A 27,742-nucleotide genomic window follows, 5' to 3' on the forward strand; every position below is an offset into this window, starting at 1 on the left:
TTCCACTCAAGAATTTGTTGATTGAAGTCTTTTTAGTCAGTCTTATAATTTGGTCAAAGACTTAAAGGTGCAGTATGTAAGAACTGGCCGTCAAACTAGCTGCAGCTGCAATGAGCTTATTAGCTCAGCTAGCCTATTTTACTATTTTATTTTGTTGATAATTTTTTATTGTTTTAAACCAGTCTTCCCAGATATTGCACCGGGGACACTAAAACTAAATTAAGACACAAAGCATACAAAATAAGCGCAAAACTGTAACAAAGAGTACTAAAAATAGATTTGTAGGTGTAAGAGGTTAAGTTAAATTTGATATCATGAAAAATAAAATCTGAAGGGAGCAGTCGAAGAAAGATGAACAATTGTGAAAAATGAAAACTCGGTCATCTGTTCACCCTCATGTCCAAAGAAAATCGGTTGAAGTTTCGTAGTCCAAGAAACATTTCCGGAGCTTCACAGCAAAACAGTGTTGCAGCATTCACTTGAGCAACTGAAGCAGATGGTACAGTGAAGATTTCAGCTTTAAAAAAAACACACACACATTTCTTTTTCTCACAAGTGCTGTGAAGCTCCAGAGATATTTTGTGGATTATAAAACCTTAACCAACTTTTCATCAGCATCAGGATGAGTAAATAATGACTGCATTTTCATTCCTGGCTGAACTAATCCTTGAATGAATAACTTTTTAACGGTGCACTAACTCAATTGTGTTATATTACAAGTTGATCAAATGAAAGTGTCATGTGAAAGGCAACAGAATTACTGTTCTCAGCTCAACATAAAACTTTGTCTTCCAGCTGGTTGCTCTGGTTTTATGGCCCACAACAGGCAGATGATCTCAGCAAATAATTAACTCTATTTTTACACTAAAATATGTGTTTCTTGTTCTCAATAATACCGGCTCAGTGGCCAGGATAATATGTGACATTTTACATTTCTGCAAAACACGGACACATGTGAGTTTGTTTGTGCCACGCTGTACGTGTCAAATGTATTTCTATAATATGTTTATAGTACATGTATATGAGCTTACTTTCATGTCGGTAGGTGGGGCGATAAAGCAAGGTCAAAAAAGCTCCCAAACCAGAGACCAGTGTTTCACATCAACAACTTTTAAACACAGACCCATGGGCATTTCTAACGAGACGGGACCGTTTCCAGGCATGTTTTTGGCAAACTAAATGAATAAATAAATTCATATTTTTGATGATGGGTTGAGACAGTTTCCAGCCATCAAGTGGGGCCAGAATCAGGTAAGCCAAAATACAGTTGTTTCCCAAACAAATCCAAGTGGTTTCTTTGCCTAACCACGTCATAATCACAGCGTTGTCACAACATAAACACTGAACCTGAAGAAACTTAAAGTTGCAATTTTTTTAATAAATCTGTGGTCTGTAGAAACATTTCCAAAATTTATTCTGGCACTTTGGTTGATTATCCATATCAGCCAGACTGCACAGTGTGTATGAGACAATTAATTTCAACCTGCCGACACATCCTACACTGAATGGTTCCTAAACCAATCTTAACTCTCATTACAAGGCTCGGTCATGGTTACCAGTCATTTCAGCTGACAGAAACACAATTTTTCTCCTAAAATACAGACTGGGTGGTTGCAGTCCCACTCCTAAAATGGCTACAAACACAGTGAATTTAGCGATGCTGTGGGGTTTGCCGCCACATCAAACGGTGTGAACAGCAAGCAGCGGCGATGAGAAGGGAATACCCACAAAATGATGTGTACTCTGCACCAGCGAAGCATGCTGGGAGTGTGGTTATCTCTCTCTCTCTCTCTCTCTCTCTCTCTCTCTCTCAACAATGCTTATTTTTGGGTGTGGTATGACGTCCTCAGGCCAAACTATCACTCTCTTTATCGCGGCAGTAAAGCTGACTGGCAGAAAGATTCAGTGTGTGCACATTTCTCCCATTTAATATCGCTCTCACTTTACCCTGAAGTGGAGTAAATGTTTTTTTTTTTTTTTTTTGGAAAGTAGACCCCTTTTTTGTTTCTCCCTCTTTAGCAGCTTACTTTTATGTTTTTATCATCTCAGGTGAGACTACCGTTTATCGTCAGCCTTTTTAGACAGTGTCCCGCTTGTCTCAAAGGAGCTCCTTTGAAAAGGACAGTTTTCAAAAGGTAATTGTCGTCAGAGATATGCCAACGTTCCTGTGTTACACACTGCACTGCATCAAAAACCCCTGAATCCTGAACCTGCTGGTATGGTGACAGACATAAAAAATACCAAGAACGATTCATTTGAGATCTAAGACTGCTAATCCTCCCCCTTACTGCATCAAACAGGGATGATGAAACCAAGAAAACATTTTTTTTTTCTTTTTTTTGCTGCAGTCTTTGAAATCGATGTGGGAGCGAGTACACAGACATTTTAACAATCATAACACTTTATTTAGTAGATTTGAGCATTTAACAGACGAATAAAAAAAGAAATGCCCCACTGTTGCCTCGTGAATTCCTTTACTTCAGAATTTCTAATTAGACAGAAACATCTAAAGGTCGAGCGAAAACTGAATACACCAAGTATGTCTATGTGCAAGCCTCCCTTCTGTTGAGGATTGGGGGCAGGCTGCTCCATCAAGTATAAAATCCTGGGGATGAGTTTACTAAGTTTACTCATTAATTGTGCGTTTAGTTTTTAGTTACAGAATCCAAATGAATCCAAATGGCATTCATAGAAACAGGCAACTTTAACATAAGTTTTTTAACATTTATTTTTACTGACTGTCTTAATACATTTAACTTTGTTAGGTTGAGTTAGTGACTTGAGTTAGTGACTGTCACGGTTGTCAGTAAGAAAAATTGACAAACACACCTTTAGGAAGAGGGAAAAGCATCATTTTGAGGACTTTAAAGTGAAACACTGTAGCTGCTCTTAACAGCAATTCATTCAATTATTTATTCAACCTTCATGTTCACTAAAACACTTTAAGTCAGAGTACAACTGAGCAACAGTTGTTACAGACCATTGTCAATTAATAACATTACAGATGCATGTTTCCTGCCTACACTGCCCAAATAATAAGCCATTTTATATCTGTAACAAGCAGGAAGTTAAATGATATTAGACATATGGAAATTTCCTTGGGAGCAGCAGAGGAGCAATATTCTCTCAGCGGTCCCTTGTTTTCTCCTTTTCTCCTTTGGTGGTGATGATTTGGACAAACACAAACAGAAACACGTTGGAACGAAAGTTACTTCTTTTGACAAGTTCAATAGAAGTACAGACAGTCACAGTGTTATGAGTAGACAGACGTGCGCCAGTTTTGAAATATCCTGCAAATAGCATTTGAGGAAGTACTCAAATCGTTTACCTGAAATAAAGGCAGTCATAACACAATTTTTAAAAAATGCTTTGGTACAAGAAAAATCCCCATTTAAAGGTTTTCAGATAAATACACACACAGGTATTATCAGATAAATACACACACACAAACATGCAAAAGCAGTCTACTTATATTACAAGCCTATTATTAATACAGAATGATCCATTAAAATCATTGTACACTATATCGTAATATATATTCTATATTAATAACATCAAACATTAAGAATCATTACATAACGATATATAGTATTACATATACTATACTTACTGATCAGGCTGCTCGGGATCATCCTCTCTCACTTTTACCATTTAATTGTGTCCTTCATTGCTCTTGTTTCTGTATTTACCTTTAATCTTATTACAGTTTGATACAATCACTTAATTAATTGTTACTTATTTATTACTATTTCTGTCCTGTGCTGCTGCAACAACTGATTTTCACATCTGGTAAGTAATACAGAGTCATTTTGTCTCATCTCATTGAATTGATGACCCATTAACATGTTAGAAATAACTTCTTTAAACCCACGTTTACAGACTTGCTTTCATTTCAAGTCCCCCTTTTAAACTTATTTGTCATCTCTCTATCTGTTTGTTCCATTTACTGCTCTTGGTCGTATTATGTTTTTAATTCCTCTCATGTAATGCGTCCTTTCTTTTGTCCTTAACTGCTTAATTTGTTGGGGGGGTTTTGGCTTTTTGTCTATTCATCCATTTTTATTCCTCTCATTTGATGGTTTTTTTTTACCACTCTTCATCGCCTACTGTTTGCAATTCCTCTGGTGTGATGTCATCTTTTAATCTGTTCTCTCTATTTCGCATGACTCCTCCTCTCTAGTTCTTTGTTTTGTGTATTCTATTCCTTGTACTTGTAACAAGTCACATTGTCCTTTTGTGTTCTTACGTTCTCTGCTCTGCCTTCCTGTTTTAGCTCACCTTATCACCCGGTGTTTGGCTCAGCTGTTGAGTGTTTATTCCTGTAATACTGTCCTCTGGAGTTTCCCCTATTTGCTTGTCTGCCAAAGCACTCTGTAACCTCTATCTATAAAATGAAATGTATTATCACTTTAGTAATGGTCTAGGTGGAGCCATCTGAACTACTCATACAAGTTCATACTGCTGAGAGGTTTAATCTCTACAATGCATCATATTCAATCTGTTGATAACATTGTTTGTGTGTTAAATCTGAGTCTGCTGAGTCGCCAGTAGCTGCCAGAAGGAGCAGAATAAGGATTTCAGTGCAGAACCTGAGTAAATGTGCTTAACATATTCCCACCACGCTCCCCAGCCGGTTTCTCCCACTCAGTTCAGATGGTATCCGTGCCTGCACAGCTCTGATGGGATGGAGACAGCGCTGCTGCTGCTCGGCTGAAGCGTCCTCCGTTTTTAGCGCGTTGCATTCAAAATAAAATGACGTGTACTGTAGTGTGCGCCAATGCCAACGGAGGGGGGCGTCTCCAACTATTTTGTTACAAACACGAATCCGGAGTAAGGAGTCTTTTTCCTGGGTATGTAACAGCTGCTTAAACTAAATTATATTAACAAGATCGCCGCTTTAACAAGCGAACCGTGTTTGTGTTGAGTGTGAAAGCGTTCGATGGCCAGCGGCGCCTTTTGTGCGCGTAAAACGAACCGGAGGGGGGCTTTTTTTTTTTAATGGTCGCAAACGTCTACAGAATAGGCAGAAACATAACGTGGTGGATGGCCGAATCTGCAGGACGTCATTTTGTCGGCTAGTAAACAGTCTCCCTCCGGGCTGCGCGCTGGTGATCGGAGGCATCCCGCTGTCTGGAAGTCGAAACATTTCGTCTGCAGCGTTGTGCGAGCATGTAATGCCAGCGGATCTGTAGGGAGGGGGGAGGGAGTTGTTGTGGTGAGGCAGGTTAGACATTTTACTCCGGACTATTGAAGTAAACAAAGAATATGATTTGTCAAACGCGCGGTCGTCCTCTCTGCGGGGAAAATGGGGCTGCTCGGCTGCGTGTTTGGAGATGAGGGGGGGGGACGCGGGGAATGGCGAGGCTCCGCCGCGCCGATGTTCCCATAAAGCGACGCCGTAGTTCCCGTTTCGTTTGACTTTGGCATTGTCTAGTAAAGGCAGCTGGATAGGCTCCCGCCGTCTATCAGAAATATAAATACAATAATTTCAGCGGGGTTCAGCCGCCGAGGCCCGACTTCTTCACCGTGCCCCGCCAGCGCTCATGCAACGCGTCAATTACCAGATGATGCGTTTTAGTGCCGTGGACCTTTTGTTTGGAGAGTGCAGCCCCGCACACGTCGACCGACGCTGGCTGCGCGGGGCCGGCTGATCCTCTCCTCAGCCCGCACTGCGTTGTCTTCGCATGCTTCTGCACAAAACTCGAAAAAGACATGCCTGAGCTGTCGACAAACACCCGTGTACTGCATCAACACCAGCTCTCAGTCTGGATAATGTATTTTGCAAAGAGGCACGCGATTATGTGGGGAAAAACCAGTCGGGTAGTGGAGTACTATGTGTGTGTGTGTGTGTGTGTGTGTGTGTGTGCGCTGCAGCCTACGTCCGCTGCTGAATCCTCCACCCGGGCTGGAAGGAGGAATCCCGGGCTGGTGTAGCAGCTCCGCCTGTCGTGGGCGAGGGTTTATTTTGGAAGTTCCACCTTTTTGGGATTTGTAATGATGGTTACACGCAACGATTGGCTGAGGTGTCCTCAAAGGGGCGGGGCCACAGCGCAAAGGCAGACTCCCTCCTACAAAGTCACGTGTCTGCAGACTCCAGGAAGTAGATAGCTCAGCAGATCTGATCCATGTAATAGACAGGGTGTCAAATTATGAACAACCATTGGTATTCTGCATGGTTAAAGATGCGTTGTGTTGTGGTGCGGGGGTAAAAAAATATCCACCCCCCGTCGTTTTCATATCAACCCCACACTCTTGGAAGGATGTGCACAAGAAGATTTAATAAGTTGTTCAACATAGTCGAGATAAGATTAAACTCGAAAGGAGCACTATATAACTCTTAACGCATAAACAAACTCTCTGCTTTCACAACTGAAAAAACAAAAAAGGACAGCACAGTTTCATACAGTTTTACTTTGTTTATAAGTGGCAGACCCTGACACCTTTCTAGCTCCAACGATGTTCTGGGAACTTTATTTTCCTCTGAGAACAGTTTGTTTATTCAGTTGCAGAAAAAACTATATTTGAGTTTGTATTATTACCTCATTAATCTTGTAAATATCAAAATTCAGAGTTTGAAGTTCTCCTCCAAAACTACATAGTGGTCCTTTATTGCAAAGTATTAGTATGGCAAAGTACTTTGTTGGAAAGGTAGTAGAAAGTCAGGAGAAAGTGAACTTTTATACAGTATACTATATACATGTATTTAATATGCACAAAGCTGGATCAACAACCGGACAAAGTTGACAACTGCCACTTAGGTGGTGGTTGAGAAACATCGTAGAGAAGCACTCTGTTAAAATATAGTTGTAATATCTGCATTACCATTTTTACTTACTTAAATTGTATTTCCTCAAATTGCTAATAACAGTCAGGCAGAAAACTTAGGGCCATGTGATATTTCAATTTAAGAGTAACTGTTTTGGGGGTCTTTGTGCAGAATATCATGAAGCTGCCAAGTAATGTGCATGGTGTACTTCATTGAAACTTGAAGGGAATGGGGCCCAGCAGTACATTTTTGTTGAAAGCTCCCCCATAATGTTACTTAAGACATGAAAATATAAGGACACACAAAAAGCACAGTTGTGGATTTTGCAAATAGACAGTATTTATTCAGTATTCGTTATTGAGTGAACCGAGATAAACATATATAATTAAAATCATAGATTGTACATGTATGTTAACAGCTTCTCTGTTAAGGTGGGCTATGTAAATAAAACTGACCTTGTTGCTTTACCGTCAGAGGAAAGATCTTCTCACTAAAGTAAAACACAATGATAACAGATGCATGACTGCAATTACTAGCAGTCACTGCTGTCGTTCTTATATGTAAAAGCTGGGGAAGAGGCACTACTTTTCAAATAAAACTTTCAGAATTAATGTTTCATACAGTGTTGCTCAACAAACACAATCCAACATTTTTCTCGTGTTATGACAGAAACACAAAAAAGTCTCTCGAATATGTTTCGGTTGTGAAGAAAACTTGTTTTGCAGGTATTAGAGTCCTGAAACGTAAACTCTTTAACGCAGTCACATTACATCACAGTAACTATTCGCCAGTGTCCACACATACCGTGTTAGAAGCGGGACTCCTCTCTGCTGGCATTGTCGCGCTTCAACTCAAAATGGGCGTGCTTGGTTGCTGCGCGATGAAGCCTTGATTGACAGCTCGAATTCCCAATCCAGGTCCGCCGCCCCGCCCTTATGTGGACTCTCTGCACTAATCGACCAATAGTTCATTTAGTGGGCGGGGGCTATAACGGGAAACCACGCCTCCCCCACAGCTAACCGAACGGAGATTGTTTTCCTCGCTCGGGGGAGATTTTCACTTTGCAGCCAGCAGCCTGAATTGTTTATTTTAATTCGCACGCCAGTGATAAGTTGCTTTTAGCACATACATTACGTTGGTACCTTTTCCAGTCAGAGGTGTAGCGGTTTAGCCACAGTTAACGGATTATCAAAGCATCACTGGGATCTTCTGCTTGGTCTTTAGGAGAGGGGTGAGTTCAGCTGAATTCATTCAGCAAGCTAACACAGCTAGCTACCTGCCTGCCGTTAGCAGACGTTCAAGTAAACCGCACGGGGAATCGACGTGTCTTTGCATGGCAGTCACTTGTAACTAGACCTGATACGGGTACTCTAATAAATCGATAGTAAATGCATGCTTCATAACGCCTGTTTGTGTTAAGGCGAACCAGATCGCTAATGGTTAGCTGCATGTGCTTCCCTGCTAACCCCGGACGGTGCTCGGTGTCGGGCTACTCATGTTGTTTACATTAGCTAGCAGCTAACTGGCAGCTCACAGCCCCTGACGACAAAACAAGTTCTCGGCGTGTATAATAGAAAAAAGGCATTGGTATACTTTAAAAACGGGTGTCCATTCAGGCGTCTGGCAAGTCAGCTACTTTTCACGCTTACCTGCTTGAAATGGAGTGTAATTTGCTGCACTCCTGCGCCACGCTCTAAATGGCGGGCGTGGGGTGAAAGCGTCGTGCTGTAACTCGAGGTCGGTGCTTGTGTTGCCAGGCCATAAAGGGGATGGTGAATCGCTGTTGTCGGCTAACGGCAGTAAGCGTGTGGCAGACATAACCGTATTTGCCTCTGTTGCATGTCCATAACGTTACTACACAAAGTGAAGTTGAGGTATCTATAGATACTGCAGCCTTGCTTTCTTTGGCGGAGGATTTTGTTGGTGAACGGCTCGGTAGTGCTCCGCTGTCGGAACGCCGAGCGACACTCGCACACGGGCACTTCAGTTTTGACAGCCGTCGTGCCACTTTTTTGGCAGATATTTGGTTTGAAACGTCATTTATTCTCCCTCTCGTCGAGTTTTGAGCTTTGTCTTTCCATTCATTCAGACGATAAGGAGTTGTTGCTGTCTTGAGGAAGTTGTGAATGGCAGACCGACTCCCACGTTCCCTCAGCACCTGTTTGTTGCATCGGTGACGTAGGCTGTCTGTATTTCATTGGCTACGGAGACTGCTAGTTTTACATTGAGAACATGTTAACATCCAGATGCACCAAGCCGTGCCTCGCGTTGACTCATCGCATCACCTCATCGACGTTATTAGAGGGGCATAGATACACAAAGATGGCAGCGTTATCACAGTAGTGCAGAGCAGCATTGTGCAGGATGCCCCCATTCTGTTTCCTATAAGTTCCCAAACTTTTTTAGAAGGACATACACAAGAGATTTCCTAGGTTATGTTGTTCAGAATAGTCGAGATAAGATTGAGCTTTAGAGATGCACTATGGAGATCTTTTCCAGAAGACAGGTCTTCATTGACTGTTTATGGGGTTATTTTATGCCTCAATAAACTAACTCTCTTTGTTATCATGACTGAACAAACAAACTGACCTTAATGACTGCTTTATTTTGTTTACATCTGGTGGACCCTGCCACCTTTTGTAGCTTCAAACAGTATTCTGGGAACCTTATTCTCCCCAGAGGAAAGCTTATTTATTCAGTTATTAATTTATTTGGCAGTATTAATAATTAGAGTTTGTATTATTATGTAATTATTCAAATTTGAGTTTGAATTCCTTCTCCAAAACTTCACAGTGCCCCTTTAAGCATAACAAAAATCTTGTGAATGGAAAAACTGAACCAGGTAGGGTTGCAGCTATATATTGCCTTCAGTATGCAGCATCATATAGATGGTATGGAAATTAATAGTTATCATACTTTGTACATTGAAATATGATATTGAATTCTATTATATTTGGGCAGTTGTTCGACCCAAAAATCCATCTTTTTTATTCCTTTAAGACCTATTGTATCTAATAATAATGATAATTAATCTCATACCATTGGAATCATATAACCAGGATGGTGAAATGTATGAAAGGCAACAATCCCATCTCTCTTTGTCCACCTTACTTTTTAGCACATTAAATTGAACATTATAAAGACATTAGTCACACAAAACAGAATAGAAGTGTGGAGACTGTACTTATAAAAACAAAAAAGCCACAGGGTTGTGTTCTGTCTCATATATTGCCTCTCTAATCTGTTTGTACACACGTGTCTAAATTTTCACAGTAGCGCCTGACTGATACATCATCAGATGATGCTGGCTTATCCCAGATGTACTGGAATTGGCCTTTATTTTGTCAGATATGCAGATATCAAATCTTTTCACAGTGCATAAAGCAGAAAAAAGATACTTGGAGTAACTTTAAAGTCTTTAATTCCCAGCAAAGGTCCCTGATTCTCTGCATTGATGTCATTTTGGACAATAAACTTTATTGTTAAGCTGTAAAAACATCCTGACTTTGACACATATCTTTATCAGAAGTTACCAAGATAACCAAATTATAGGGGTAGTGCAAAAAAAGTGTGTATATCGGCCCATTTATTGACATTGGAATTTTTGGGTTTTTAGCAGTATCACCAACTCCAAAAACTGAGAATCGGCCAGGCTCTGTTTCACACTGAGACATCAGCATGTTCGTCTAAAAGTGTGATCAAACACTTGAAGTCTTCCGTCAGTAGAACTTTGGCATCGTTACACAGAGAGAAATAACATCCATAAGTATAGCATGGACTGAAACTGACACACGCTATCACAGGTCAGTGAATCAATACAAGCAGTTGACCTCTGTAAACCCTCAGGCACCTTTGTGCCGCTAAAAGCATTAGATGTTTCATTGGCTGTATGGTCAGAAGCCATGTTATGATTCTCCTCCTACGCCAAACAACAGAAGTGGATAGCTGGCACTGAGTGTATCCATAAATTCTCAGCTGAGGGGAAAAAAATGATTGCCATATGTTCCCCAGCAAATTATTGAATGAGAATGATTTAATGTTTTCTGATAACTTGACAAAGATCTGCCAGTGTGAAATAAGGTCCATATGCTCTTTATCCCCAGGTCTCTCAGCTCTTATGAGTATGAGTTCATAATGAAGCGGCGACTGGAGGATCAGGAAACGGTTTTTGCGTCCCAGCAGCGGCGCCTCGCTGGCAACGCTGAGGCTTTCCAGCATCGTGTCCTGGCCCCTGCTCCAGCCCCAGCTGTGTATGAGGCCGTGTCTGACAACATGCAGCCTACAGCAGGTGTCCAGTACTCCGTCCCCCAGGGATATCAGGTAAGCTCTGCTTGTCCTCTGTCGATTTTTTTGAAGCTCACCGTGTTTTGGTGTCAAAACTAGATCAAACACAGCAGTTTAAAACTGCCTGTCGCTCGTAACTCAGGCTGTCATCTTAACAACTGTCAGTTTTTTTCTTTCTGTAAGCCACCTTTACACTCATCGTACAGGGTTAAATGGTTCTTCCTTTTATGACACGATCATACTGCTAGCAATCAGATTTCTTTCCTTTACAGTATTATACATCACACCACTGTGTCTGCTTTCTCAGGTTCCCACTGTGGCCCAGAACAGTGGCGGTCACGGGCACACTCCGAGCCCAGCCGTCCATGGCGGGTCTCACCACCACAGCCCTGCAGTCCAGTCCCATGGGCCCTCAGTGATGTCAGGGCACAGCCATACAGCTGCTCCTCAAGCCTCCGCACAGGGCCAGCAGTTCCAGAGGCTCAAGGTTAGTCAGCCCATTTTATTTTGGCAGGTTCTTACTGTTTTTCCATCCCTCGTAAAAACCTGCAAAGTCAAGCACTTTTTATACCAAAGAAGTTGGTGAATAATATACAGATAATATTTGAGGTTTTAGGCAAATTTATGTATTTTAAGACCCTTGGACATTTAGTTGATTGATTGGTTGCTGTTAGTTTGAACACATTTTGTGGTTAGTTGATCCTAATAACAAAAAATCAGCCTCAGTAGTATTTAGCCATGCATGGTCTTTAAGCTTAGAATCAGGGCTCTGCTGACGAATATGTAAAAGGAAAACAGATTAACAGATTGATGAAATTGACTTTCCCCTTCTCTGTCCCAAAGGTGGAAGATGCTTTGTCCTACTTGGACCAAGTGAAACTGCAGTTTGGTAACCAGCCTCAGGTCTACAATGACTTTCTGGATATAATGAAAGAGTTCAAGTCTCAGAGGTGAGGCCACTGTTTGATTGTACTAATGTAAATACTGTTAGCAATTGGAATACACACCCAAAGTCATTTCTAGTTCAAAATGTACATTTTATGAGTTATTGCCCCTTTAGTCATGCTTTGGACAGTGGTCATGGCACAACTAACTTGCACAATGCAGTACTGATTATATTAATGCTAAACATGAACTTATTTGCAAGATACAGTGTTATTTTAAGTCCTACGGTTTTAGAGCAGTCCTTCAGTAGTAGAAAAAAAAACAGTAGTTACATTTTCGCTGTCCATGTTTGCAGAGGCTGAACGTCTGTGTTATCCTTGTCACAGATGGCAGCTAAAACTTGGCATTTGTTCAGAACAATATAAAGTTCAAAGGGAGCAAGCTGCTCTTGCTTTGGTAAAACTGTTAATGACACACAACGTCGGCAGCTTGAATGTACATCCCTGGTATAGCAGAATGACAGTTCAAATGGGACAGATGCCGATCATGTCTAAATTATAAACAGATATCTATTTATTCATACAGGTATTTATTCTTAACCTGATGTTAAGAATCGTACCTGAAGTAAATGCACCCATAATCCATAATCCCATCCATAATACATGAAAATTCCAGAGTCTTAAAGATTAACTGCATAAATGGTCCCACACTAACATACACATCCTGCCTAATTTAAACTATTTTTTTGAGCTTTGTTGGACTGCAGTATTGGTTTGCTGTGATCATTTGTGTTTTCACTTACATGTATCAAGTGCTGATGAAGTTTGACACAGTGCAGTAGTAACGTTTAAATACAACAGTGCTACGACAATGTACTGTGGGCATAACTGAACCTTCTGTCCTTCAGCAACAAAACTTCACAGACTAACAAACTCACATTTTTGGAATCTGGGTGATGGTAATCATTCATGTTGTTGCAGCAGTAATGAAAGGGCTTGTTTGGTTTAGTTTTTATGCAAATTACCAATTTGTCAAACAGGAGGACAGCATGGAGCATTTTAATTTACTCTGTTTCTGTTTCTCCAGTATTGACACGCCGGGGGTCATCAGCAGAGTGTCACAGCTCTTCAAAGGTCACCCCGACCTCATCATGGGTTTCAACACTTTCCTGCCGCCCGGCTATAAGATCGAGGTCCAGACCAACGACCTGGTCAACGTGACCACGCCTGGCCAGATCCACCACATCACCCCGCATGGCATCTCAGTCCAGAATATCCCCATAACAGGAGCAGCTACCCAACATCCAGCCCAGCTCCCGCCTGCTGCAATCACCACTGCTCCGCCCCTTCTGACACAGCCCACGCCTGCCAAGATGAGCAAAGTGAGTAATCAGTGAGAATGCCAGCAGAGTTACACAAACAAACACACAACTTTTAGCTTAGAACCCCCTGAAACCTTCAATGTTGTGGTCTTTCACAGCCTCCTCAGCCCCAGGCACTGACGCCAAGCAGTCAGAGCAATCCGTCCATCCCTGCGTACACCTCTCCCCGCTCCCCGCCCATGCAGCTCCACCCACCACTCAGCGGGACCCCCACTGGGCCTCCCATTCAGAATAACCAGCCTGTGGAGTTCAACCACGCCATCAACTACGTCAACAAGATCAAGAACCGCTTCCAGGGCCAGCCCGACATCTACAAAGCCTTCCTGGAGATCCTCCACACATACCAGGTCAGTAGTTGCAGCTGGATTAAATATAATTGTGGTTTAAGACAATTTGTTTCTGTCCGTGTATGAGCAAACACATCTCACTTAAAGGATAATTACCCTCTAAAATTCTGCTTGAACCCAGCTAAAGTGACTTTAGGAAGCATGGCTGTGTAGTGTGTGATGTGGAGGGTCAGAGGATATGGTGGAGACTACCTGACCGCTGCTCAGTGTAGCACTGACAGAGCAGTCAAAAGTTACTGAAGCCACTGAAGAGGAATAAGTGTCGGTTTTCCACCACTGTCTATCAGGCATGCTAATGCTAACACCAAGGCAAAGACCGGTCAGCCAGTTTTCTGCTATTCGTATTTGGCCCGTCAGCTGATATATGAAACAGACGTCTGTTTTTGTCACTGAAATTAACTTTCAAGTACGAGCAGAGAAAAACAAGCTTTTATTAATGGAACAATCTCCTGTATTAACACAGATGCCAACAAGAATTTACGTGACTGTGTACTATGCAGTGTTTGTAATGAAAGTGTTGACTTTCAGGAGCATAACCATGGCCAGATTGACTTTAATTACTTTTATTACCACTGATATTTATTCAAGGTTTTATCCCTTACTTGACAATCAAATGTGTTCTTCCACTGCAGAAGGAGCAGCGTAATGCTAAAGAGGCAGGTGGGAACTACACACCCGCTCTGACGGAGCAGGAGGTGTATGCTCAGGTGGCAAGACTCTTCAAGAACCAAGAGGACCTCCTGTCAGAGTTTGGACAATTTCTCCCTGACGCCAACAGTTCAGTGGTAAGTCATGATTTAAAATTTAGTTGCAATTTAGTGCAAGTATGGAATAACAGAGTTGCTTTAAGTCGCATTTTTTATGATTAATTCTTATTAATATCATTCTCGTAACTTCTTAAGACCTGCTAGAATAATCCCACTGTATATGTAGTTCCTGTTATCCGAACGTGACTATAGCGTGTACAAGTGTGTTGTCTTGATCAGTGTCATTTATACCCCATAGCTGTTAAGTAAAACTACCGCTGAGAAGGCAGAGTCTGTACGAAATGACCACGGCGGCACCGCCAAAAAGCTGCAGCTCAACAACAAACAGAGGCCCAATCAGAACGGCTGCCAGATCCGTCGTCATCCAACTCCAGGGTCCACACCACCTGTCAAGGTACATACACGCATCTCCTTCCTTTATATTTCTTTGTTTCGCGACTGCTACTGCTGGGTTGTTTTTTAAGTTTCTGTGCATGTTTCTTCTCTTTTCTGTTTTGGTATTGCTACAGAAGAAGCCCAAGTTACTGAATTTGAAAGACTCCTCGGTGGCAGAGGCCAGCAAGCATGGAGTCGGGACAGAATCACTGTTCTTTGAGAAGGTGAGGTTATAGTTGTCTGCTTTTCATCTTTTTGTTTATGTGAAAAGCAAACAGTCAGTAAATAAAAGGGTGTGGGAAAGACAGAGACTCAGGCTTTAAGTTATATTATCAAGAATGCCCCAGTAATGACAGTAATACTGTTGTAATATTGTTTTATAAAATATGTGTTCCTTTAAAATACATAAGAACATGGTTTATATTGTATATAAAATAGTCACTAGTGTTCATGGTTTATTGCCAATGTATGCACTTTACTCACCAAGACAAATTCCTTGTTAGTGTAAAATCCTTCCTGGCAATAAATCTGTTTCTGATTCTGGTTTCTGAAGTAGACTACTTAGTCTAATACAATTTTAACATGTAATTTGAAAAAACTGAAATAGTTCATTTAAACTTTTAATTGACTAAAGATGGTGAGAAATGCTGAACTATTTTGGTCATTTTATGTAGCTCCAGATTCCCCACTCAGCTCCATCACCTACTGTCCCACTAACCTTTATTTCTCACCACAGGTGCGCAAAGCCTTGCGAAGTGCAGAGGCCTACGACAACTTCTTGCGATGTCTGTTCATCTTTAATCAGGAGGTGATCTCCAGGGCTGAACTGGTGCAGCTGGTGCTGCCCTTTTTAGGGTGAGTGCTCAGTCACCTCACCTGGCAAATGACCAGTGTTGTTTTTCCTCTCCACAGTATTCATGTGTTTATTCATACATATGACTTTCACTTAATTATGTTGTACAGAAAATTCCCTGAGCTGTTCAACTGGTTCAAAAACTTCCTGGGCTATCGGGAAATGTCCCACATTGAAACATACCCCAAGGAACGGGCCACCGAAGGCATCGCCATGGAGATTGATTATGCTTCCTGTAAGAGGCTAGGCTCCAGTTACAGAGCTCTGCCCAAAAGCTACCAACAGCCCAAGTGCACTGGCAGAACTCCACTTTGTAAAGAGGTAAGAGTTGGAATGATGTGAGAGAAACTAAACTTAAGAGAAGATGTCAAAAGCATTTAAAATCATTTGTGTGTAATCAGAGAAGTTTTTGTTCTATTGTTCTTTGCTATTGTTCTTTGCTCTATGATTAATTGTGTGGTTACCAGAACTGACAAACATTTAAATGAGAATGCATCATGCAGCACAGATAAGATATACTATAAAGAAAAAAATTGATTTTATTGGGGCACATCATCTGACAGATGTTACGTGAGAATAATAGTTGGAGTAGAATACTTGTTGAAGCTTTTTATTCAATCCATAAGCGCATTAAACTACCAGCCATTGTGTCTCACATTGATAAGTGTGTGGAACTTAAAGATGACAGTGTTTTTTCCCTGTCCAGGTCTTAAATGACACCTGGGTCTCCTTCCCCTCCTGGTCTGAGGACTCCACCTTTGTCAGCTCAAAGAAGACTCAGTACGAGGAACATATCTACAGATGTGAAGATGAACGCTTTGAGGTGAGAAGGAAGATTAAAGATTTATAAATTGCTGAAATGAAATTATTTCAATAGAAATTCTCCTGCTCTTTGTAATGAAGTTAGTCAGTGGTGAGCTGCAATCTGCAGTGAGGATATTTAAGAATCAGACACATTATAAGCTTTTTGATTATAATTTTAGGTTGTGCACACACAGCAGTGGATATTGAAACAGCTATGTTTTTTTGCCTACAGTTGGATGTAGTGCTGGAGACCAACCTGGCTACTATCAGAGTGCTGGAGGCGGTACAGCGGAAGTTGTCCCGCATGTCTGCAGAGGAGCAGGCCAAGTTCCGTTTGGACAACACGCTGGGCGGCTCCTCGGAAGTTGTGCACCGCAAGGCCATCCAGAGGATATACGGAGACAAGGCGCCTGACATCATAGATGGCCTGAAGAAAAACCCTGCTGTTTCTGTCCCCATCGTGTTAAAGAGGTCGGTCATGTTGTCATCTGTTACCTCTCATGTGTTTATTTCCATAAAATTTGCCGATATATCTATTCACAGGGTTTCAGGTTTGATCTTGTAGTTTTAATAGTGTGGCAAAGAATCTGTAAGGTGCACACATGCTAAAACACAAATGTGTTTACAGAGTGCAGTTAATGTGTGCACACCAGCTTCTTTTGGGCCCAGGCTGAGGCTATGAACCACAATTTATAAACCCACTAATCCACACAGGGGAGGAAAAGCCAATATCATGTTGGAGTGGTGGTTTTAAAAATGGCTCCTGAGATTTAAAATGTGCTTTTATAGACTACATACTCCATTTCTGCAAAAGGATTTGTAAACAAGCCAGTTTTTCAGTGTGGTTCTTCTGCCTCAAATGCATCAAATTGCAGCAGATGTTTCTGTTTTTGTTTTATTGTATTTGTGAACTTAACCTGATTTTGTCTTCTAATCAGGTTAAAGACCAAGGAGGAAGAGTGGCGGGAAGCCCAGCGAGGCTTCAACAAGATCTGGAGGGAGCAGAACGAGAAGTATTACCTCAAATCTCTTGACCATCAAGGCATCAACTTCAAACAGAACGACACCAAAGTGCTTCGATCCAAGTCGCTGCTGAATGAAATTGAAAGCATTTATGATGAGGTAAGTGTCTTTCTTCTATACCTCTGTAAACTGCCAGCACTAAAATGACATATGGAATAAACAGGAGACTGTAGAACCACACCCTCCATTTCGCTGCTTCCAAAACGCTGACTTTGAGTTGTTCTTGCTCTGCAGCGCCAGGAGCAGGCCTCCGAGGAGAATGCCACTCCACCCACAGGCCCCCACCTAACGCTTTCATATGAGGACAGCCAGATCCTGGAGGACGCTGCAGCACTCATCATCCACCACGTCAAGCGGCAGACCAGTATTCAGAAGGAGGACAAATATAAGATCAAGCAGATCATCTACCACTTCATCCCCGACATGTTGTTCTCTCAGCGGGGTGAGCTCTCCGACGTGGAAGAGGAGGAGGAGGAAGAGGAGATGGATCTGGAGGAAGGCGCTTCCAAAAAACACAACGGCGTCCCCGGCAGCGGCAGCCCCTCCAAGTCCAAGCTTCTGTTCAGCAACATGGCAGCACAGAAGCTGCGTGGCTGCGACGATGGGTACAACCTCTTCTACGTCAACAACAACTGGTACATCTTCCTGCGGCTGCACCAGACATTGTGCTCTCGTCTGCTGCGGCTGTACGGCCAGGCGGAGCGGCAGATCGAAGAGGAGGTCAGAGAAAGAGACTGGGAGAGGGAAGTCTTGGGAATGAAGAAGGAGAAGAACGATAATCCAGCCATCCAGCTGAGACTGAAGGAGCCCAGTGAGTACCAGAATATCGACTCATACGTCACAATTTTTATTTTAAAGTTTGTAGCTGAGTGTGTACAAAGACTTAAAGTTTGGAAGTTGATCATTTAAGCATAAAACTTTTGTTTCGTATCAGTTTTGGTCCATATTCCTGCCTCCTCGCAGATGACTCAAACTACGCTTTTTTCTAGAGAGAACTATTTGAAAAGCATTTGTAGCGGGCTTGTAACAAAGTCTTGAAAATAATTTGAAAATAAGCCTTCAAAAACTGCTTGATCATCTACACAGTTGTTCATGTAAACCAAAAATCTTTTAATATTGAATTGCAACATTCCCATTGTCATACTAATCTCCAAATAATTGTGATCAAAATGAGCGCAAAATTACAGTATCATTGATTGTTTTTAGGTATGAAATAATGTAGATGTACATGTAGATGTAGTGATAAAAGTTTCTCAAGTACCTGGAAAGTGCTTGAAAATTCCCTGAATTTTATTCTTAAAAAGTTCTTAGAACTTGTAGCTGATTGCAATGGACATTATAACAGAACATCTACAGTTTTAAATGTGAATTAACAAAAGTTGCCAAAAAAGTATGTCTGAAAATGGAAAAGCATGAAATTTCATCTGTGAAATGAACCAGGGAATCACTCTGATTTTTAAAATATAACTGATGCCAAAATGAGCACCACTCGCCAAAGATTCATTCAAAATGCCTCCAGTGCTTCTCTTACATGCCGATGCACTCATCCTGTCTGATGTTTGATCATCTTTCCTCTCTCTAGTGGACATTGAGGTGGAAGATTACTACTCGGCCTTCTTGGAGATGGTGAGGAACCTGCTGGATGGAAATATGGAGGCCTCTCAGTACGAGGACTCGCTGAGGGAAATGTTCACCATCCACGCTTACACCGCCTTCACCATGGACAAACTCATCCAAAGCATCGTACGGCAGGTGAGCATCTGTTCGTTCACACACTTTCAGTTTTCTGGCAGTCATATTACGCCTTCGCTCGCAACAGTGATTCGGTAATTCTGACAATTTGAAATAATCCTTTTCCACTCTATCACAATGCTTTCTCTCCATCCAGCTTCAGCACATTGTGAGTGATGAGATCTGCGTCCGTGTAACGGACCTCTACCTCTCAGAGAGCGCTAACGGTGCCAGCGGAGGAACCATGTCCACCCAGTCTTCGCGGAGCTCTGCAGAAGCCGTTTACCAGCGGAAAGCCGAGCAGCTCATGTCTGATGAGAACTGCTTCAAGGTAGGGCCAGGCGATATCGGCAGCATTTTTTATCTTGATTTGATTTGATTTTTTTATAAAACCTTACTTGTTTTTCACCAAACAAACTAAAAAAAGACCAAAGCATAATTAAATGAGGGTTTTCTATATCCAAAAAATAAATGAGACCATATCAGCAAGAGAGGAAACTGTTAATAAGCAAGATATGGAAATTTGTATGCTGCGGAGAGAAACATCCCACCCTTACCGACTGAGACCATGAGGATCTCTCACAGGGGTTTTTTTTAAATTTAAATTCTGTTCTCGGGTGTGTTCACAACCAATAAATCTTCTTGACGCATCTCCACTTTCTAACAAATGATGAGTGAAATGGAAGCAGTGCTGTGAATGGGAGAGAAAGCTGCACTCACCAGTGTCAGATCCTTTTCCTCATCCATAAAAAGACTAAAAGTGTTCAAATCAGCCTTATATTGTGCTTTCTGCAATGTGTAGAGCAGCCACCTGTCACCCTCAAGCAAATATCTCTTTAACACCTGATCGCGTCATTCAATAATATCCAGTTTTGTGAAGAAGAAAAAATACAGGTCTTATTTTGAAAACAATTTCAGTTGTTGTCAGATATGCACTTTACTCAAGTAGAAAGTGAAGTAAGAGATGTTCCACAAAACACATGTTGTATATATGCCGTCTTATTTTTACATTTGGAAGAAGACTGAGTCAAATAACTGGTAAAAGAGGGCAACAAAAGATTCTGGATTCAAATGGGATTTTCATCCTCTGAACCCAGTAGATGTCCTTGCTTTTTAAATCTTTCTCACACTGAATTATTTCACACATGTTATCTGTCTGTCACTTCGTCAGGTGATGTTTGTGCGGAACAGAGGGCAGGTTCAGCTCACAGTGGAGCTGCTCGACACGGAGGAAGAGAACTCAGACGAGCCGATGGAGGCAGAGGTAAGAAACCGTTAAACCCACACAAATAATGTCGTTGTGAAGCTTTTGGGTGTGGGGAAAGAGTTTGGATGAATGCGTGAAAATAACTTTAATTCACAAGTCCCAGAAATACATAAAAGATATCGGCCCTTTTCAACATGTTAATAAAATCAGTTAGAATGTTTAAAAGTTTATTAAGATTTTTGGTGATGAATTTGACAGTTAGGCAACTAATTGATTAATCTTTGCAACTCTACCAATAAAAGGGTCCACTGTTTCACCTAGAATGGAAGTACTGGTAAGGACATATGGTGCATTCATGTGATGTCAGAGTAATTTGAAATATTAGTTTCTGACTCAAGTCGTAACAACAATTTGGAAACTTTTGGTACACAACTTTGTGATTTTGACATCATATACGCGGGAACATGGCAGGCAATGTTATGTTTGGCTGATGGTTTAAAACCTGTGATTAATGATCACACTGAGTGATAAAATACAGCACATTTTCTTTATTGCTGTTTCCACATTCCAACTTAAAAGATCATGAACACACCAAAGTCCGGAGAAACCTTTCAAACACATAACGCGTACATTTTGCTTTTGTTCTTGTTTTCTGTGTTCACAGCGTTGGTCTGATTATGTCGGACGCTACTTAAACCCAGATTCCACCACACCTGAGCTGAGGGAACATCTCGCCCAGAAGCCCGTTTTTCTTCCCAGGTGAGCTGTCAAATTTGTTTTTTAATTGTGATTGTAATCCATTTCCTTTTGCTCAGAATAAATAGAGTGACGTTGATGGGCACGGTTCCTTTTATGTCTATGTTGTTCAGTAAGCTATCCGATTCTACATGACCCTGTTCTCTCTCATCATGTTCGTCTTTGCTCTTGTAAACAGGAATCTGAGACGGATCAGGAAGTACCAGAAAGGCCGAGAGCAGCTGGACAAGGAGGCCTGTGAGGGAGGCAAGAAATCCCTGGAAAAGGAGAAAATGGAGTGCATGTTCAAACTCAACTCGTACAAGATGGTCTACGTCTTTAAGTCTGAGGATTACATGTACCGACGCACTGCCCTGCTGCGAGCTCACCAGGTATTCACCGTCTTTTCCTTCTACTATTATTACCTGGCCTTCAAATGGCATACTCTGTACTTGAATGATGAGGTTATATCTCTGAGTGAGGGTGTGAGATGGCCTCTGTTAGAACTTTTCCGCTGTATTTTGTTCTGCAGATTTTAAGATATGGAGAAGTAATTTTATATTTTTCAAACATGTTGGAAAAACCATAAATCAAAATCCAGTATTGGACTATAATTGATAGCGGTTCAGCAAGTTGTTCCAGTGTTTGAAAAAACAGTCTTCAGTTCAGCCTGTTAGGTTTACTTAACGTTGACAGGTGGGAACTACATGTATTTGCTTTTTGTCAAGAGACGGATGAGAAGATTTATGGTACTTTTATAAGTTTGGAAAATATGTAGTTGGGACATTTGGCTGGTTAGCTTAGCTTAGCATACAGCCTGAAGACATGGGAAACGGCCATGTCTAGCTTCATCCACACATGGCTGTTAAGTGAACAGATGAGGAAATGACAGCAACACTTTGATCTTATTTTTAACAAGTAAATGATTTAAGCATATTCCTCCTTTGAGTTCAGTACAAACTGTTAATAGGACCAGCAGCCTTATAGCGGGACCTTAAATACTGTCAGTTGAATGTTGTTGCACCAGGTGACCACTGAGAGGAGCTCTAATGCAAAAAACTCAAAAAGCTTAGTTGAAGTTTGACATTCTGGGAACTACATTTATTTGCTTCCTTGGCAAGAGTTCAGCTGGCCTTACATATAAACACAAGAACTGACTAGCAACAAGTAAAGTAAGAACATAATAAAATAAAAAAGGCCAAAGAGTTTGGTGGAATAAAGGAGTCTATAATTAATAGATGATGTTAATAGATAGTTTGATTGTTAATTAATACAATAATAACAGAAAATAGTTAAATCAATAAAAGCTTTAAAGAGAATTTAAAAGTGAGAAAATAAACATTGCTGTCATATCTGTCTTGACCTAGTAGCCAGTTAGCTTAGCTTAGCTTGGCATAAAGACAGAAAACAAGGGGAAACATTTTCAGTTCTGTTCAGGATGTACAGATATGAGATAAACATAATTCTTTTCATCTAATTTTCAACAAAAAAGTGGTTGAAATTTGCAAAAGATTCCTTTAAGTTCGGTACAAACCGGGCCTATTTAAGCACTTTTCATGACGCTAATAACCACAAAGAGGGGAAAAACATGATCTTTAGGGCTTTCAAGTGACAGGAGCTCTGATTCAAGAAGCTCAGACATTAGTCGGTGTCACTGATGATTCAGCTCCCTGGTTTAATTTGTAGATTCAGTGTTAAAGATTTGTTCTCTCATGTATTAATCATCTCGAGTCAATTAAGAGTCATATCCCCTCATGGTGTTTTTGGTTTTCTGAGCATTGTAACACCTTGATAACGGGAGTGTCCCATGTGTTTTTCTTCAGTCACACGAGAGGGTGAGCACACGGCTGCACAATCGCTTCCAGGCCTGGGTGGATGCGTGGGCCAAGGAGCACGTCACTCGCGACATGAATGGCGAGACCAACAAGTGGCTGATGGGCGAAGGGCGAGACGGCCTATTACCCTGCACCACTAGCCGCCAGCCAGAAATCCTCCACTTCATGAACATCAACAAGTACCGAGTCAAATACGGCTCGCCCAGCAAGGCGCCGTAGCTGCAGAGAAACAAGAGAGAGAGACTGAATTCTGGGGGTGTTTGGTTTGAAGTCAAACAGGTCAGGAGTAGAGGTAGGGACGAGGGCTTATTAATGTGTTTTTAAGGCCGACATGGGAGCACAATTAAGCTAGCTACCGTGTCTGTTGCATCTGGGGCGGCAGGATTACTGATTTTACCAGCGTTTTTAGCTGGGCCCATTTTTTTCACAGGGCCTTCGGTGCCAAAACTTAGGAATCGTCATGATCCAGTCGTCGCAGACCTGAGCTCTTACCAGCACTCAGAGCCACTTCTCAAACTTCCCCGAGCCTTTTTTGACAGAGCTTAGCGACGAAAACAGTGAGCCTGAAAGAGATAGAGTGGTGCTTTTTGTACTTTATCAACGACTGAGCTTCGGTTGAGCTTTTTGACTGACCATTTCGCCTGAAGCCATCAGAGTCAGAGCTCCGTCAAGCGTACAGGGATTTCTTTACGATAGTGTTATTCTACTGAATCCATGGAGAACAATATGGTGGACAAGTGCACTTATTCAGGAAGAGGAAAATGTCGTTTCAGAAGTTTTGTTTCCCAGATTTGAAGGTTTGGAGGGAGCACAACAAAAGTCTGAGAGATCTGGTTCAGACATTCCTGCGTTGAGGCCAAATCACAATTTACTTACCTGTCACTAGACGCAAAGAGGGTCACATTTCCTTTTTCAAAACACATGGCAGCATTATTAGAAACTGTGCCTGAGCCCTAAACAGTATTGTCGGGTTAACAAAAAGCACTGTTGCATTTATGTTAAAAAACAAAAAAAAAGTAAGAAAAAAAAGAAGGAAAAAAAAACTAGCCTCACAACACTGTTTGGTCTCAGACTGTAAAATTGTATAGCTTGTGAATGTCAGATACTGACATGTATTCCAGTGTATGTGTTGTGTATATATATTATATATAGTTCTATTAACACAAATGATCCTTGCCGCCCTGGAAGTCAACCTTTTTAAACTGCCCTCTGCCAATACACCAGCTTGTATACACACACATACACACACACACACACATACACACACACACACTCACACACACACTCACTCATCTCATTCTGGGAGGACTGTCCACATGCCGCTCACGTTGTAAATACACTGTATATAGTCTCAGACTTTTTATGACAGATCTGTGTTGTTGTGCTAGTAATACTTTCCAAGCTTACTGTGGACTTTAGTGATAAATGGCTAAAGTTAGTATGTATATGAAAAAGACAAATGCAAGACCATTTATTACAGTTTTTACCAAAGGGAGTTGATTATAAAAATAGCTGTTTTCCCCCCTTTGTGTGTTCCTTTATGTCTTTTCTTTTTAATTTCTGTAGTAAAAACATGTGGAAAAGTAGAAATGTATCCAGGTCTTTCAGTTTTTATATATGAGAAATAACATTTTTTTCTTTTCTTCTGAATGTGACATTTGGTCGGTAAAAATAAATCACTGCCCCCCCTTTTTGACAGCCGACACCGTCCGTGGTGATGGTGGGACTCATTTCAAAGTTCAGTCTTCAACGGTCTCACCTCGTGATGCACGCTTCCCTCCCTGGATAGATTTCTGCTGCAAACATCACCCCACACACCATATTTTTGATAATGGAAAAAGTCACTCGAGCATGTCTTTAGTCCCTTTATTTAGACATTATTTAAAGTAATAATAAAAACGACATTTGTAGCCTACAGAGCCCTTTGTGGAATTGTGTTCATTTTTTGATATCTGTCTCCTTCAGTCACTTTCTGTTCTGTTCGCCTGGGCAGAAAGTAACATTTTCTTTTTATCAAACTCACACCAAACACACACAGATTAGCCTTGGTTTTCTTGTCTGATATAGTTCTTATATTGTATTTCGTGCTCCTCAAGACTACAAGAAGCAAATACACCATGTTCACATTCATTAGATCAGTCCAGTCAGTAGTATATAGTGTAGAGTATGCAGGGTGTCTGCGGGTCCTTAAAAAGTTTTATTTTTAAAAAAACATTAGACAGTAAAAGTCATTAAAGGTCCAACTTGTGAGATAACTGATGGACTGATTGGGTCAGTAGGTCAGACTGTCCACTGGCTCGTCAGTGACGAGTTGAGAATGAGACTCAGCAATCAACCAGCTTAAAAATGACCTTTAAACCTTGAAATAGTCTTATATTTGGATTTATGGTCGTAATTGCCACAGACATTTACCTAATGTCATATACTCATCTTTTTTTTTTTCTTACAAATCTTTGAACCTGCCACTCAGCCAAACACTGTATTGTGACTATACACTGACTAACTCTGCCTATTCTAATAACCACAACCCTACATAAAACATGGGACCATATAGAGTGTATGCTACAGAAGAAGAATGAAGATAGAAGTTAAACACACTTTAACACATTCACAGCCTGTCCTGTGTGCTCACAGTAGGTGAATCTAGTATCAGGAGGAACTAGTCCCGGCTATACTGGATTACACCGATTTAGCCAACGAACTTTAACTTCAAAATGAGATGCAGGATATCTCAGAATATTTCTCTCTCTGTAATTGCCATATTTTAAATTTGAAGTGAATTTAACTGTAGTAGTTTAATGTCTAATATTTGTAATTAAGAGCTCCTCTTTTATGCAGTTCATTGTCTCCAGCCTGTGCTGGTACATGTCCTTATTCACTGGACATCATCTAAAAGGATGTAAGTGTTGCCATCATTGTGGTATTTTTTACTTATTGGCATTGTTCATAATAATTTTAATTATCTGTGAACTTTGCTATCAATTAGTTTTACCTTCAGTGAATGCTTCCTCCCCTTTTCCTCAAGCTAGTACTGGATAGGGTCTTAATTAAAGGACGGTTTTTTGAGAGGATGCAAGTCTCTGTATCATTTGAGTGATGAAGACACACATGGCATTGAAACAATGTTTGCCTTTATCCATGTGCTCCAGCATACATTGGACTATAGTACTGAAGTATTACCTGATACACTAGTAACCTCTATATACTTACCTGTACTGCTTAGATAAGATGATTTTTCCAAAGAATATGGGTTTAAAAAGCACTGACCCTTAAATGTCTGATACCTGTCGACACCCTGATATGTTCCAATTATAGTCTGTCCATGCTGTTTGAGAAATTACAGCGCTCAGAAAGATTCTCACAAGAAACTCCTGAATTTTAACCACCATAACAATTAACCAACACCAGCCCCGGTGTCTGGCCGGTACATGCACACGTGCATCATAGTTTTATTTTGAACTGTTAATGTGCAAAATCTGAGAGTTTTTCTTTTTATGAAAACCTCACAGCTGTGATCCTGCCGTTACTCTGACAGTTTATTCCAAACAGGCTGATTAAAATATTTAAAAGTCTCATTAAAGGTCTTAACTAACTGGTTTTGAATTTATAGATTTAAGAAAAAGACTTTGGACTTTGAATTTAAAAGATCTTAAATTTCCAGGAGATATTACACACCCATGAACTCAAAAGGGAATTGTTTCAATAGTGAGCACCATCAGACCTGTAGCTAAAACCGGCCACTACTGCAGCCACAGTCAGTGGAGAGCTCATCTGCTCTAGTGTCGGTTTTGGCCAGAATTTAAACGGATACAATTTTTTAAGTGGTTAATTCAATCATCTGTTTTCCGGCTCTTCTGCAGATCTGGGTCACAGTAATCAAATCAATTAAATGATTGGCAATTATTGTTGTGTGCTGCTGGGAAGTACTGAAAAAAAATTCATCTAATAATGAATTATTCTATGATGAACTGTTTTCCAATTTTGCCCATATGGCCAGTAGTACTATTAAAAAGTCTTTTTTGAGCATCACCCCCATGGAGGTGCCCCCACCAAACGGTCTGATCCCTTTAAATCCAGCAGAGGGAGCCCTCTTACAGTCCACCAACATGAAGCATCTTGAACGCACAGAATTTTACTGGATATTAAGCCTGCTTAAAGATAAATTAAAGCCACTCAGAGACTTGACTTCTATTATAGCTTCCCAGGTTACTGATTAGCCAATTAGCAGCATTATCACTGAAGATTAACCGGTTTCTTACCTCTGAGATTACTGGACCAGTGCCAGCATCAGCATTGTCCATGTCTATGTGCATGTATGAAAATGTGGAAGTGTGTGTGTTCACATGTGCCCAGCTGCGATTAGAGCAATATGCAAGTATGTTCGAAGAGGAGCCAGAAAGTCATATAGGTAGGTCAATAAATGAAAAGACAGTTTGCAAAATAATTTCATGAGAATTCCTGCTGGGATTTCAGTCAGTGCTGACAGGCAAAAGTAGTTTATGAACAGTGTTATATGTCAGTCTGTGTCCTGCCTTCTTGCGTGTGTGCTGTAAGTTTTCCTGTTCTAGGTGCAGCACTGATCTCTAAGAAGTTCCCAGCAGCCAAATGTAAGTATAGCACTCCAACATATTGAGGCTTATGTAGGCTCCACTCTGCAGCCGGTGATTTTTATAGATCACAATCTTCTTAACTTCCTTGCCTGCAGAGGTGTCAGAAAAAGGGGCGTGGCGATTTTTACGTTTGATTCTG

General features: G+C 41.1%; 1 protein-coding gene across 4 annotated transcripts; it reads left to right on the forward strand.

Annotated features, from left to right (window-relative positions):
• Positions 1-4,807: 4,807 nt before the first annotated feature.
• sin3aa (SIN3 transcription regulator family member Aa) lies at positions 4,808-24,912 on the forward strand. 4 transcript variants are annotated; one of them, XM_037107125.1, is made up of 21 exons: positions 4,808-4,850; positions 10,870-11,086; positions 11,358-11,537; positions 11,894-12,000; positions 13,022-13,316; positions 13,415-13,663; positions 14,296-14,448; positions 14,669-14,824; positions 14,943-15,029; positions 15,542-15,660; positions 15,769-15,979; positions 16,365-16,481; positions 16,695-16,933; positions 17,401-17,584; positions 17,720-18,296; positions 19,068-19,237; positions 19,374-19,547; positions 20,388-20,480; positions 21,088-21,182; positions 21,358-21,550; positions 22,982-24,912. In XM_037107125.1, exons 2-21 carry the CDS (start codon positions 10,901-10,903, stop codon positions 23,210-23,212), a joined length of 3,816 nt encoding a protein of 1,271 aa, XP_036963020.1. In that variant the 5' UTR covers positions 4,808-4,850; positions 10,870-10,900; the 3' UTR covers positions 23,213-24,912. The 4 variants fall into 4 exon arrangements, with proteins under 4 accessions (XP_036963020.1, XP_036963018.1, XP_036963021.1 ...); XM_037107123.1 differs by having other exon boundaries at positions 4,809-4,850; positions 14,940-15,029; XM_037107126.1 differs by lacking the exon at positions 4,808-4,850 and adding an exon at positions 7,814-7,997 and having other exon boundaries at positions 14,940-15,029.
• The last annotated feature ends 2,830 nt before the right edge of the window (positions 24,913-27,742 follow it).

This window comes from Acanthopagrus latus, chromosome 8, assembly GCF_904848185.1.
Source record: "Acanthopagrus latus isolate v.2019 chromosome 8, fAcaLat1.1, whole genome shotgun sequence".
Lineage (NCBI taxonomy): Eukaryota > Metazoa > Chordata > Actinopteri > Spariformes > Sparidae > Acanthopagrus > Acanthopagrus latus.

Coding starts and splice junctions, on each gene's coding strand:
- sin3aa (XM_037107123.1), top strand. CDS start 10,901: ATGAAGCGGCGACTGGAGGATCAGGAAACGGTTTTTGCGTCCCAGCAG. Junction 17,585..17,719: donor TTGAAAGCATTTATGATGAG/GTAAGTGTCTTT, acceptor CTTGCTCTGCAG/CGCCAGGAGCAGGCCTCCGA. Junction 18,297..19,067: donor GCTGAGACTGAAGGAGCCCA/GTGAGTACCAGA, acceptor TCCTCTCTCTAG/TGGACATTGAGGTGGAAGAT.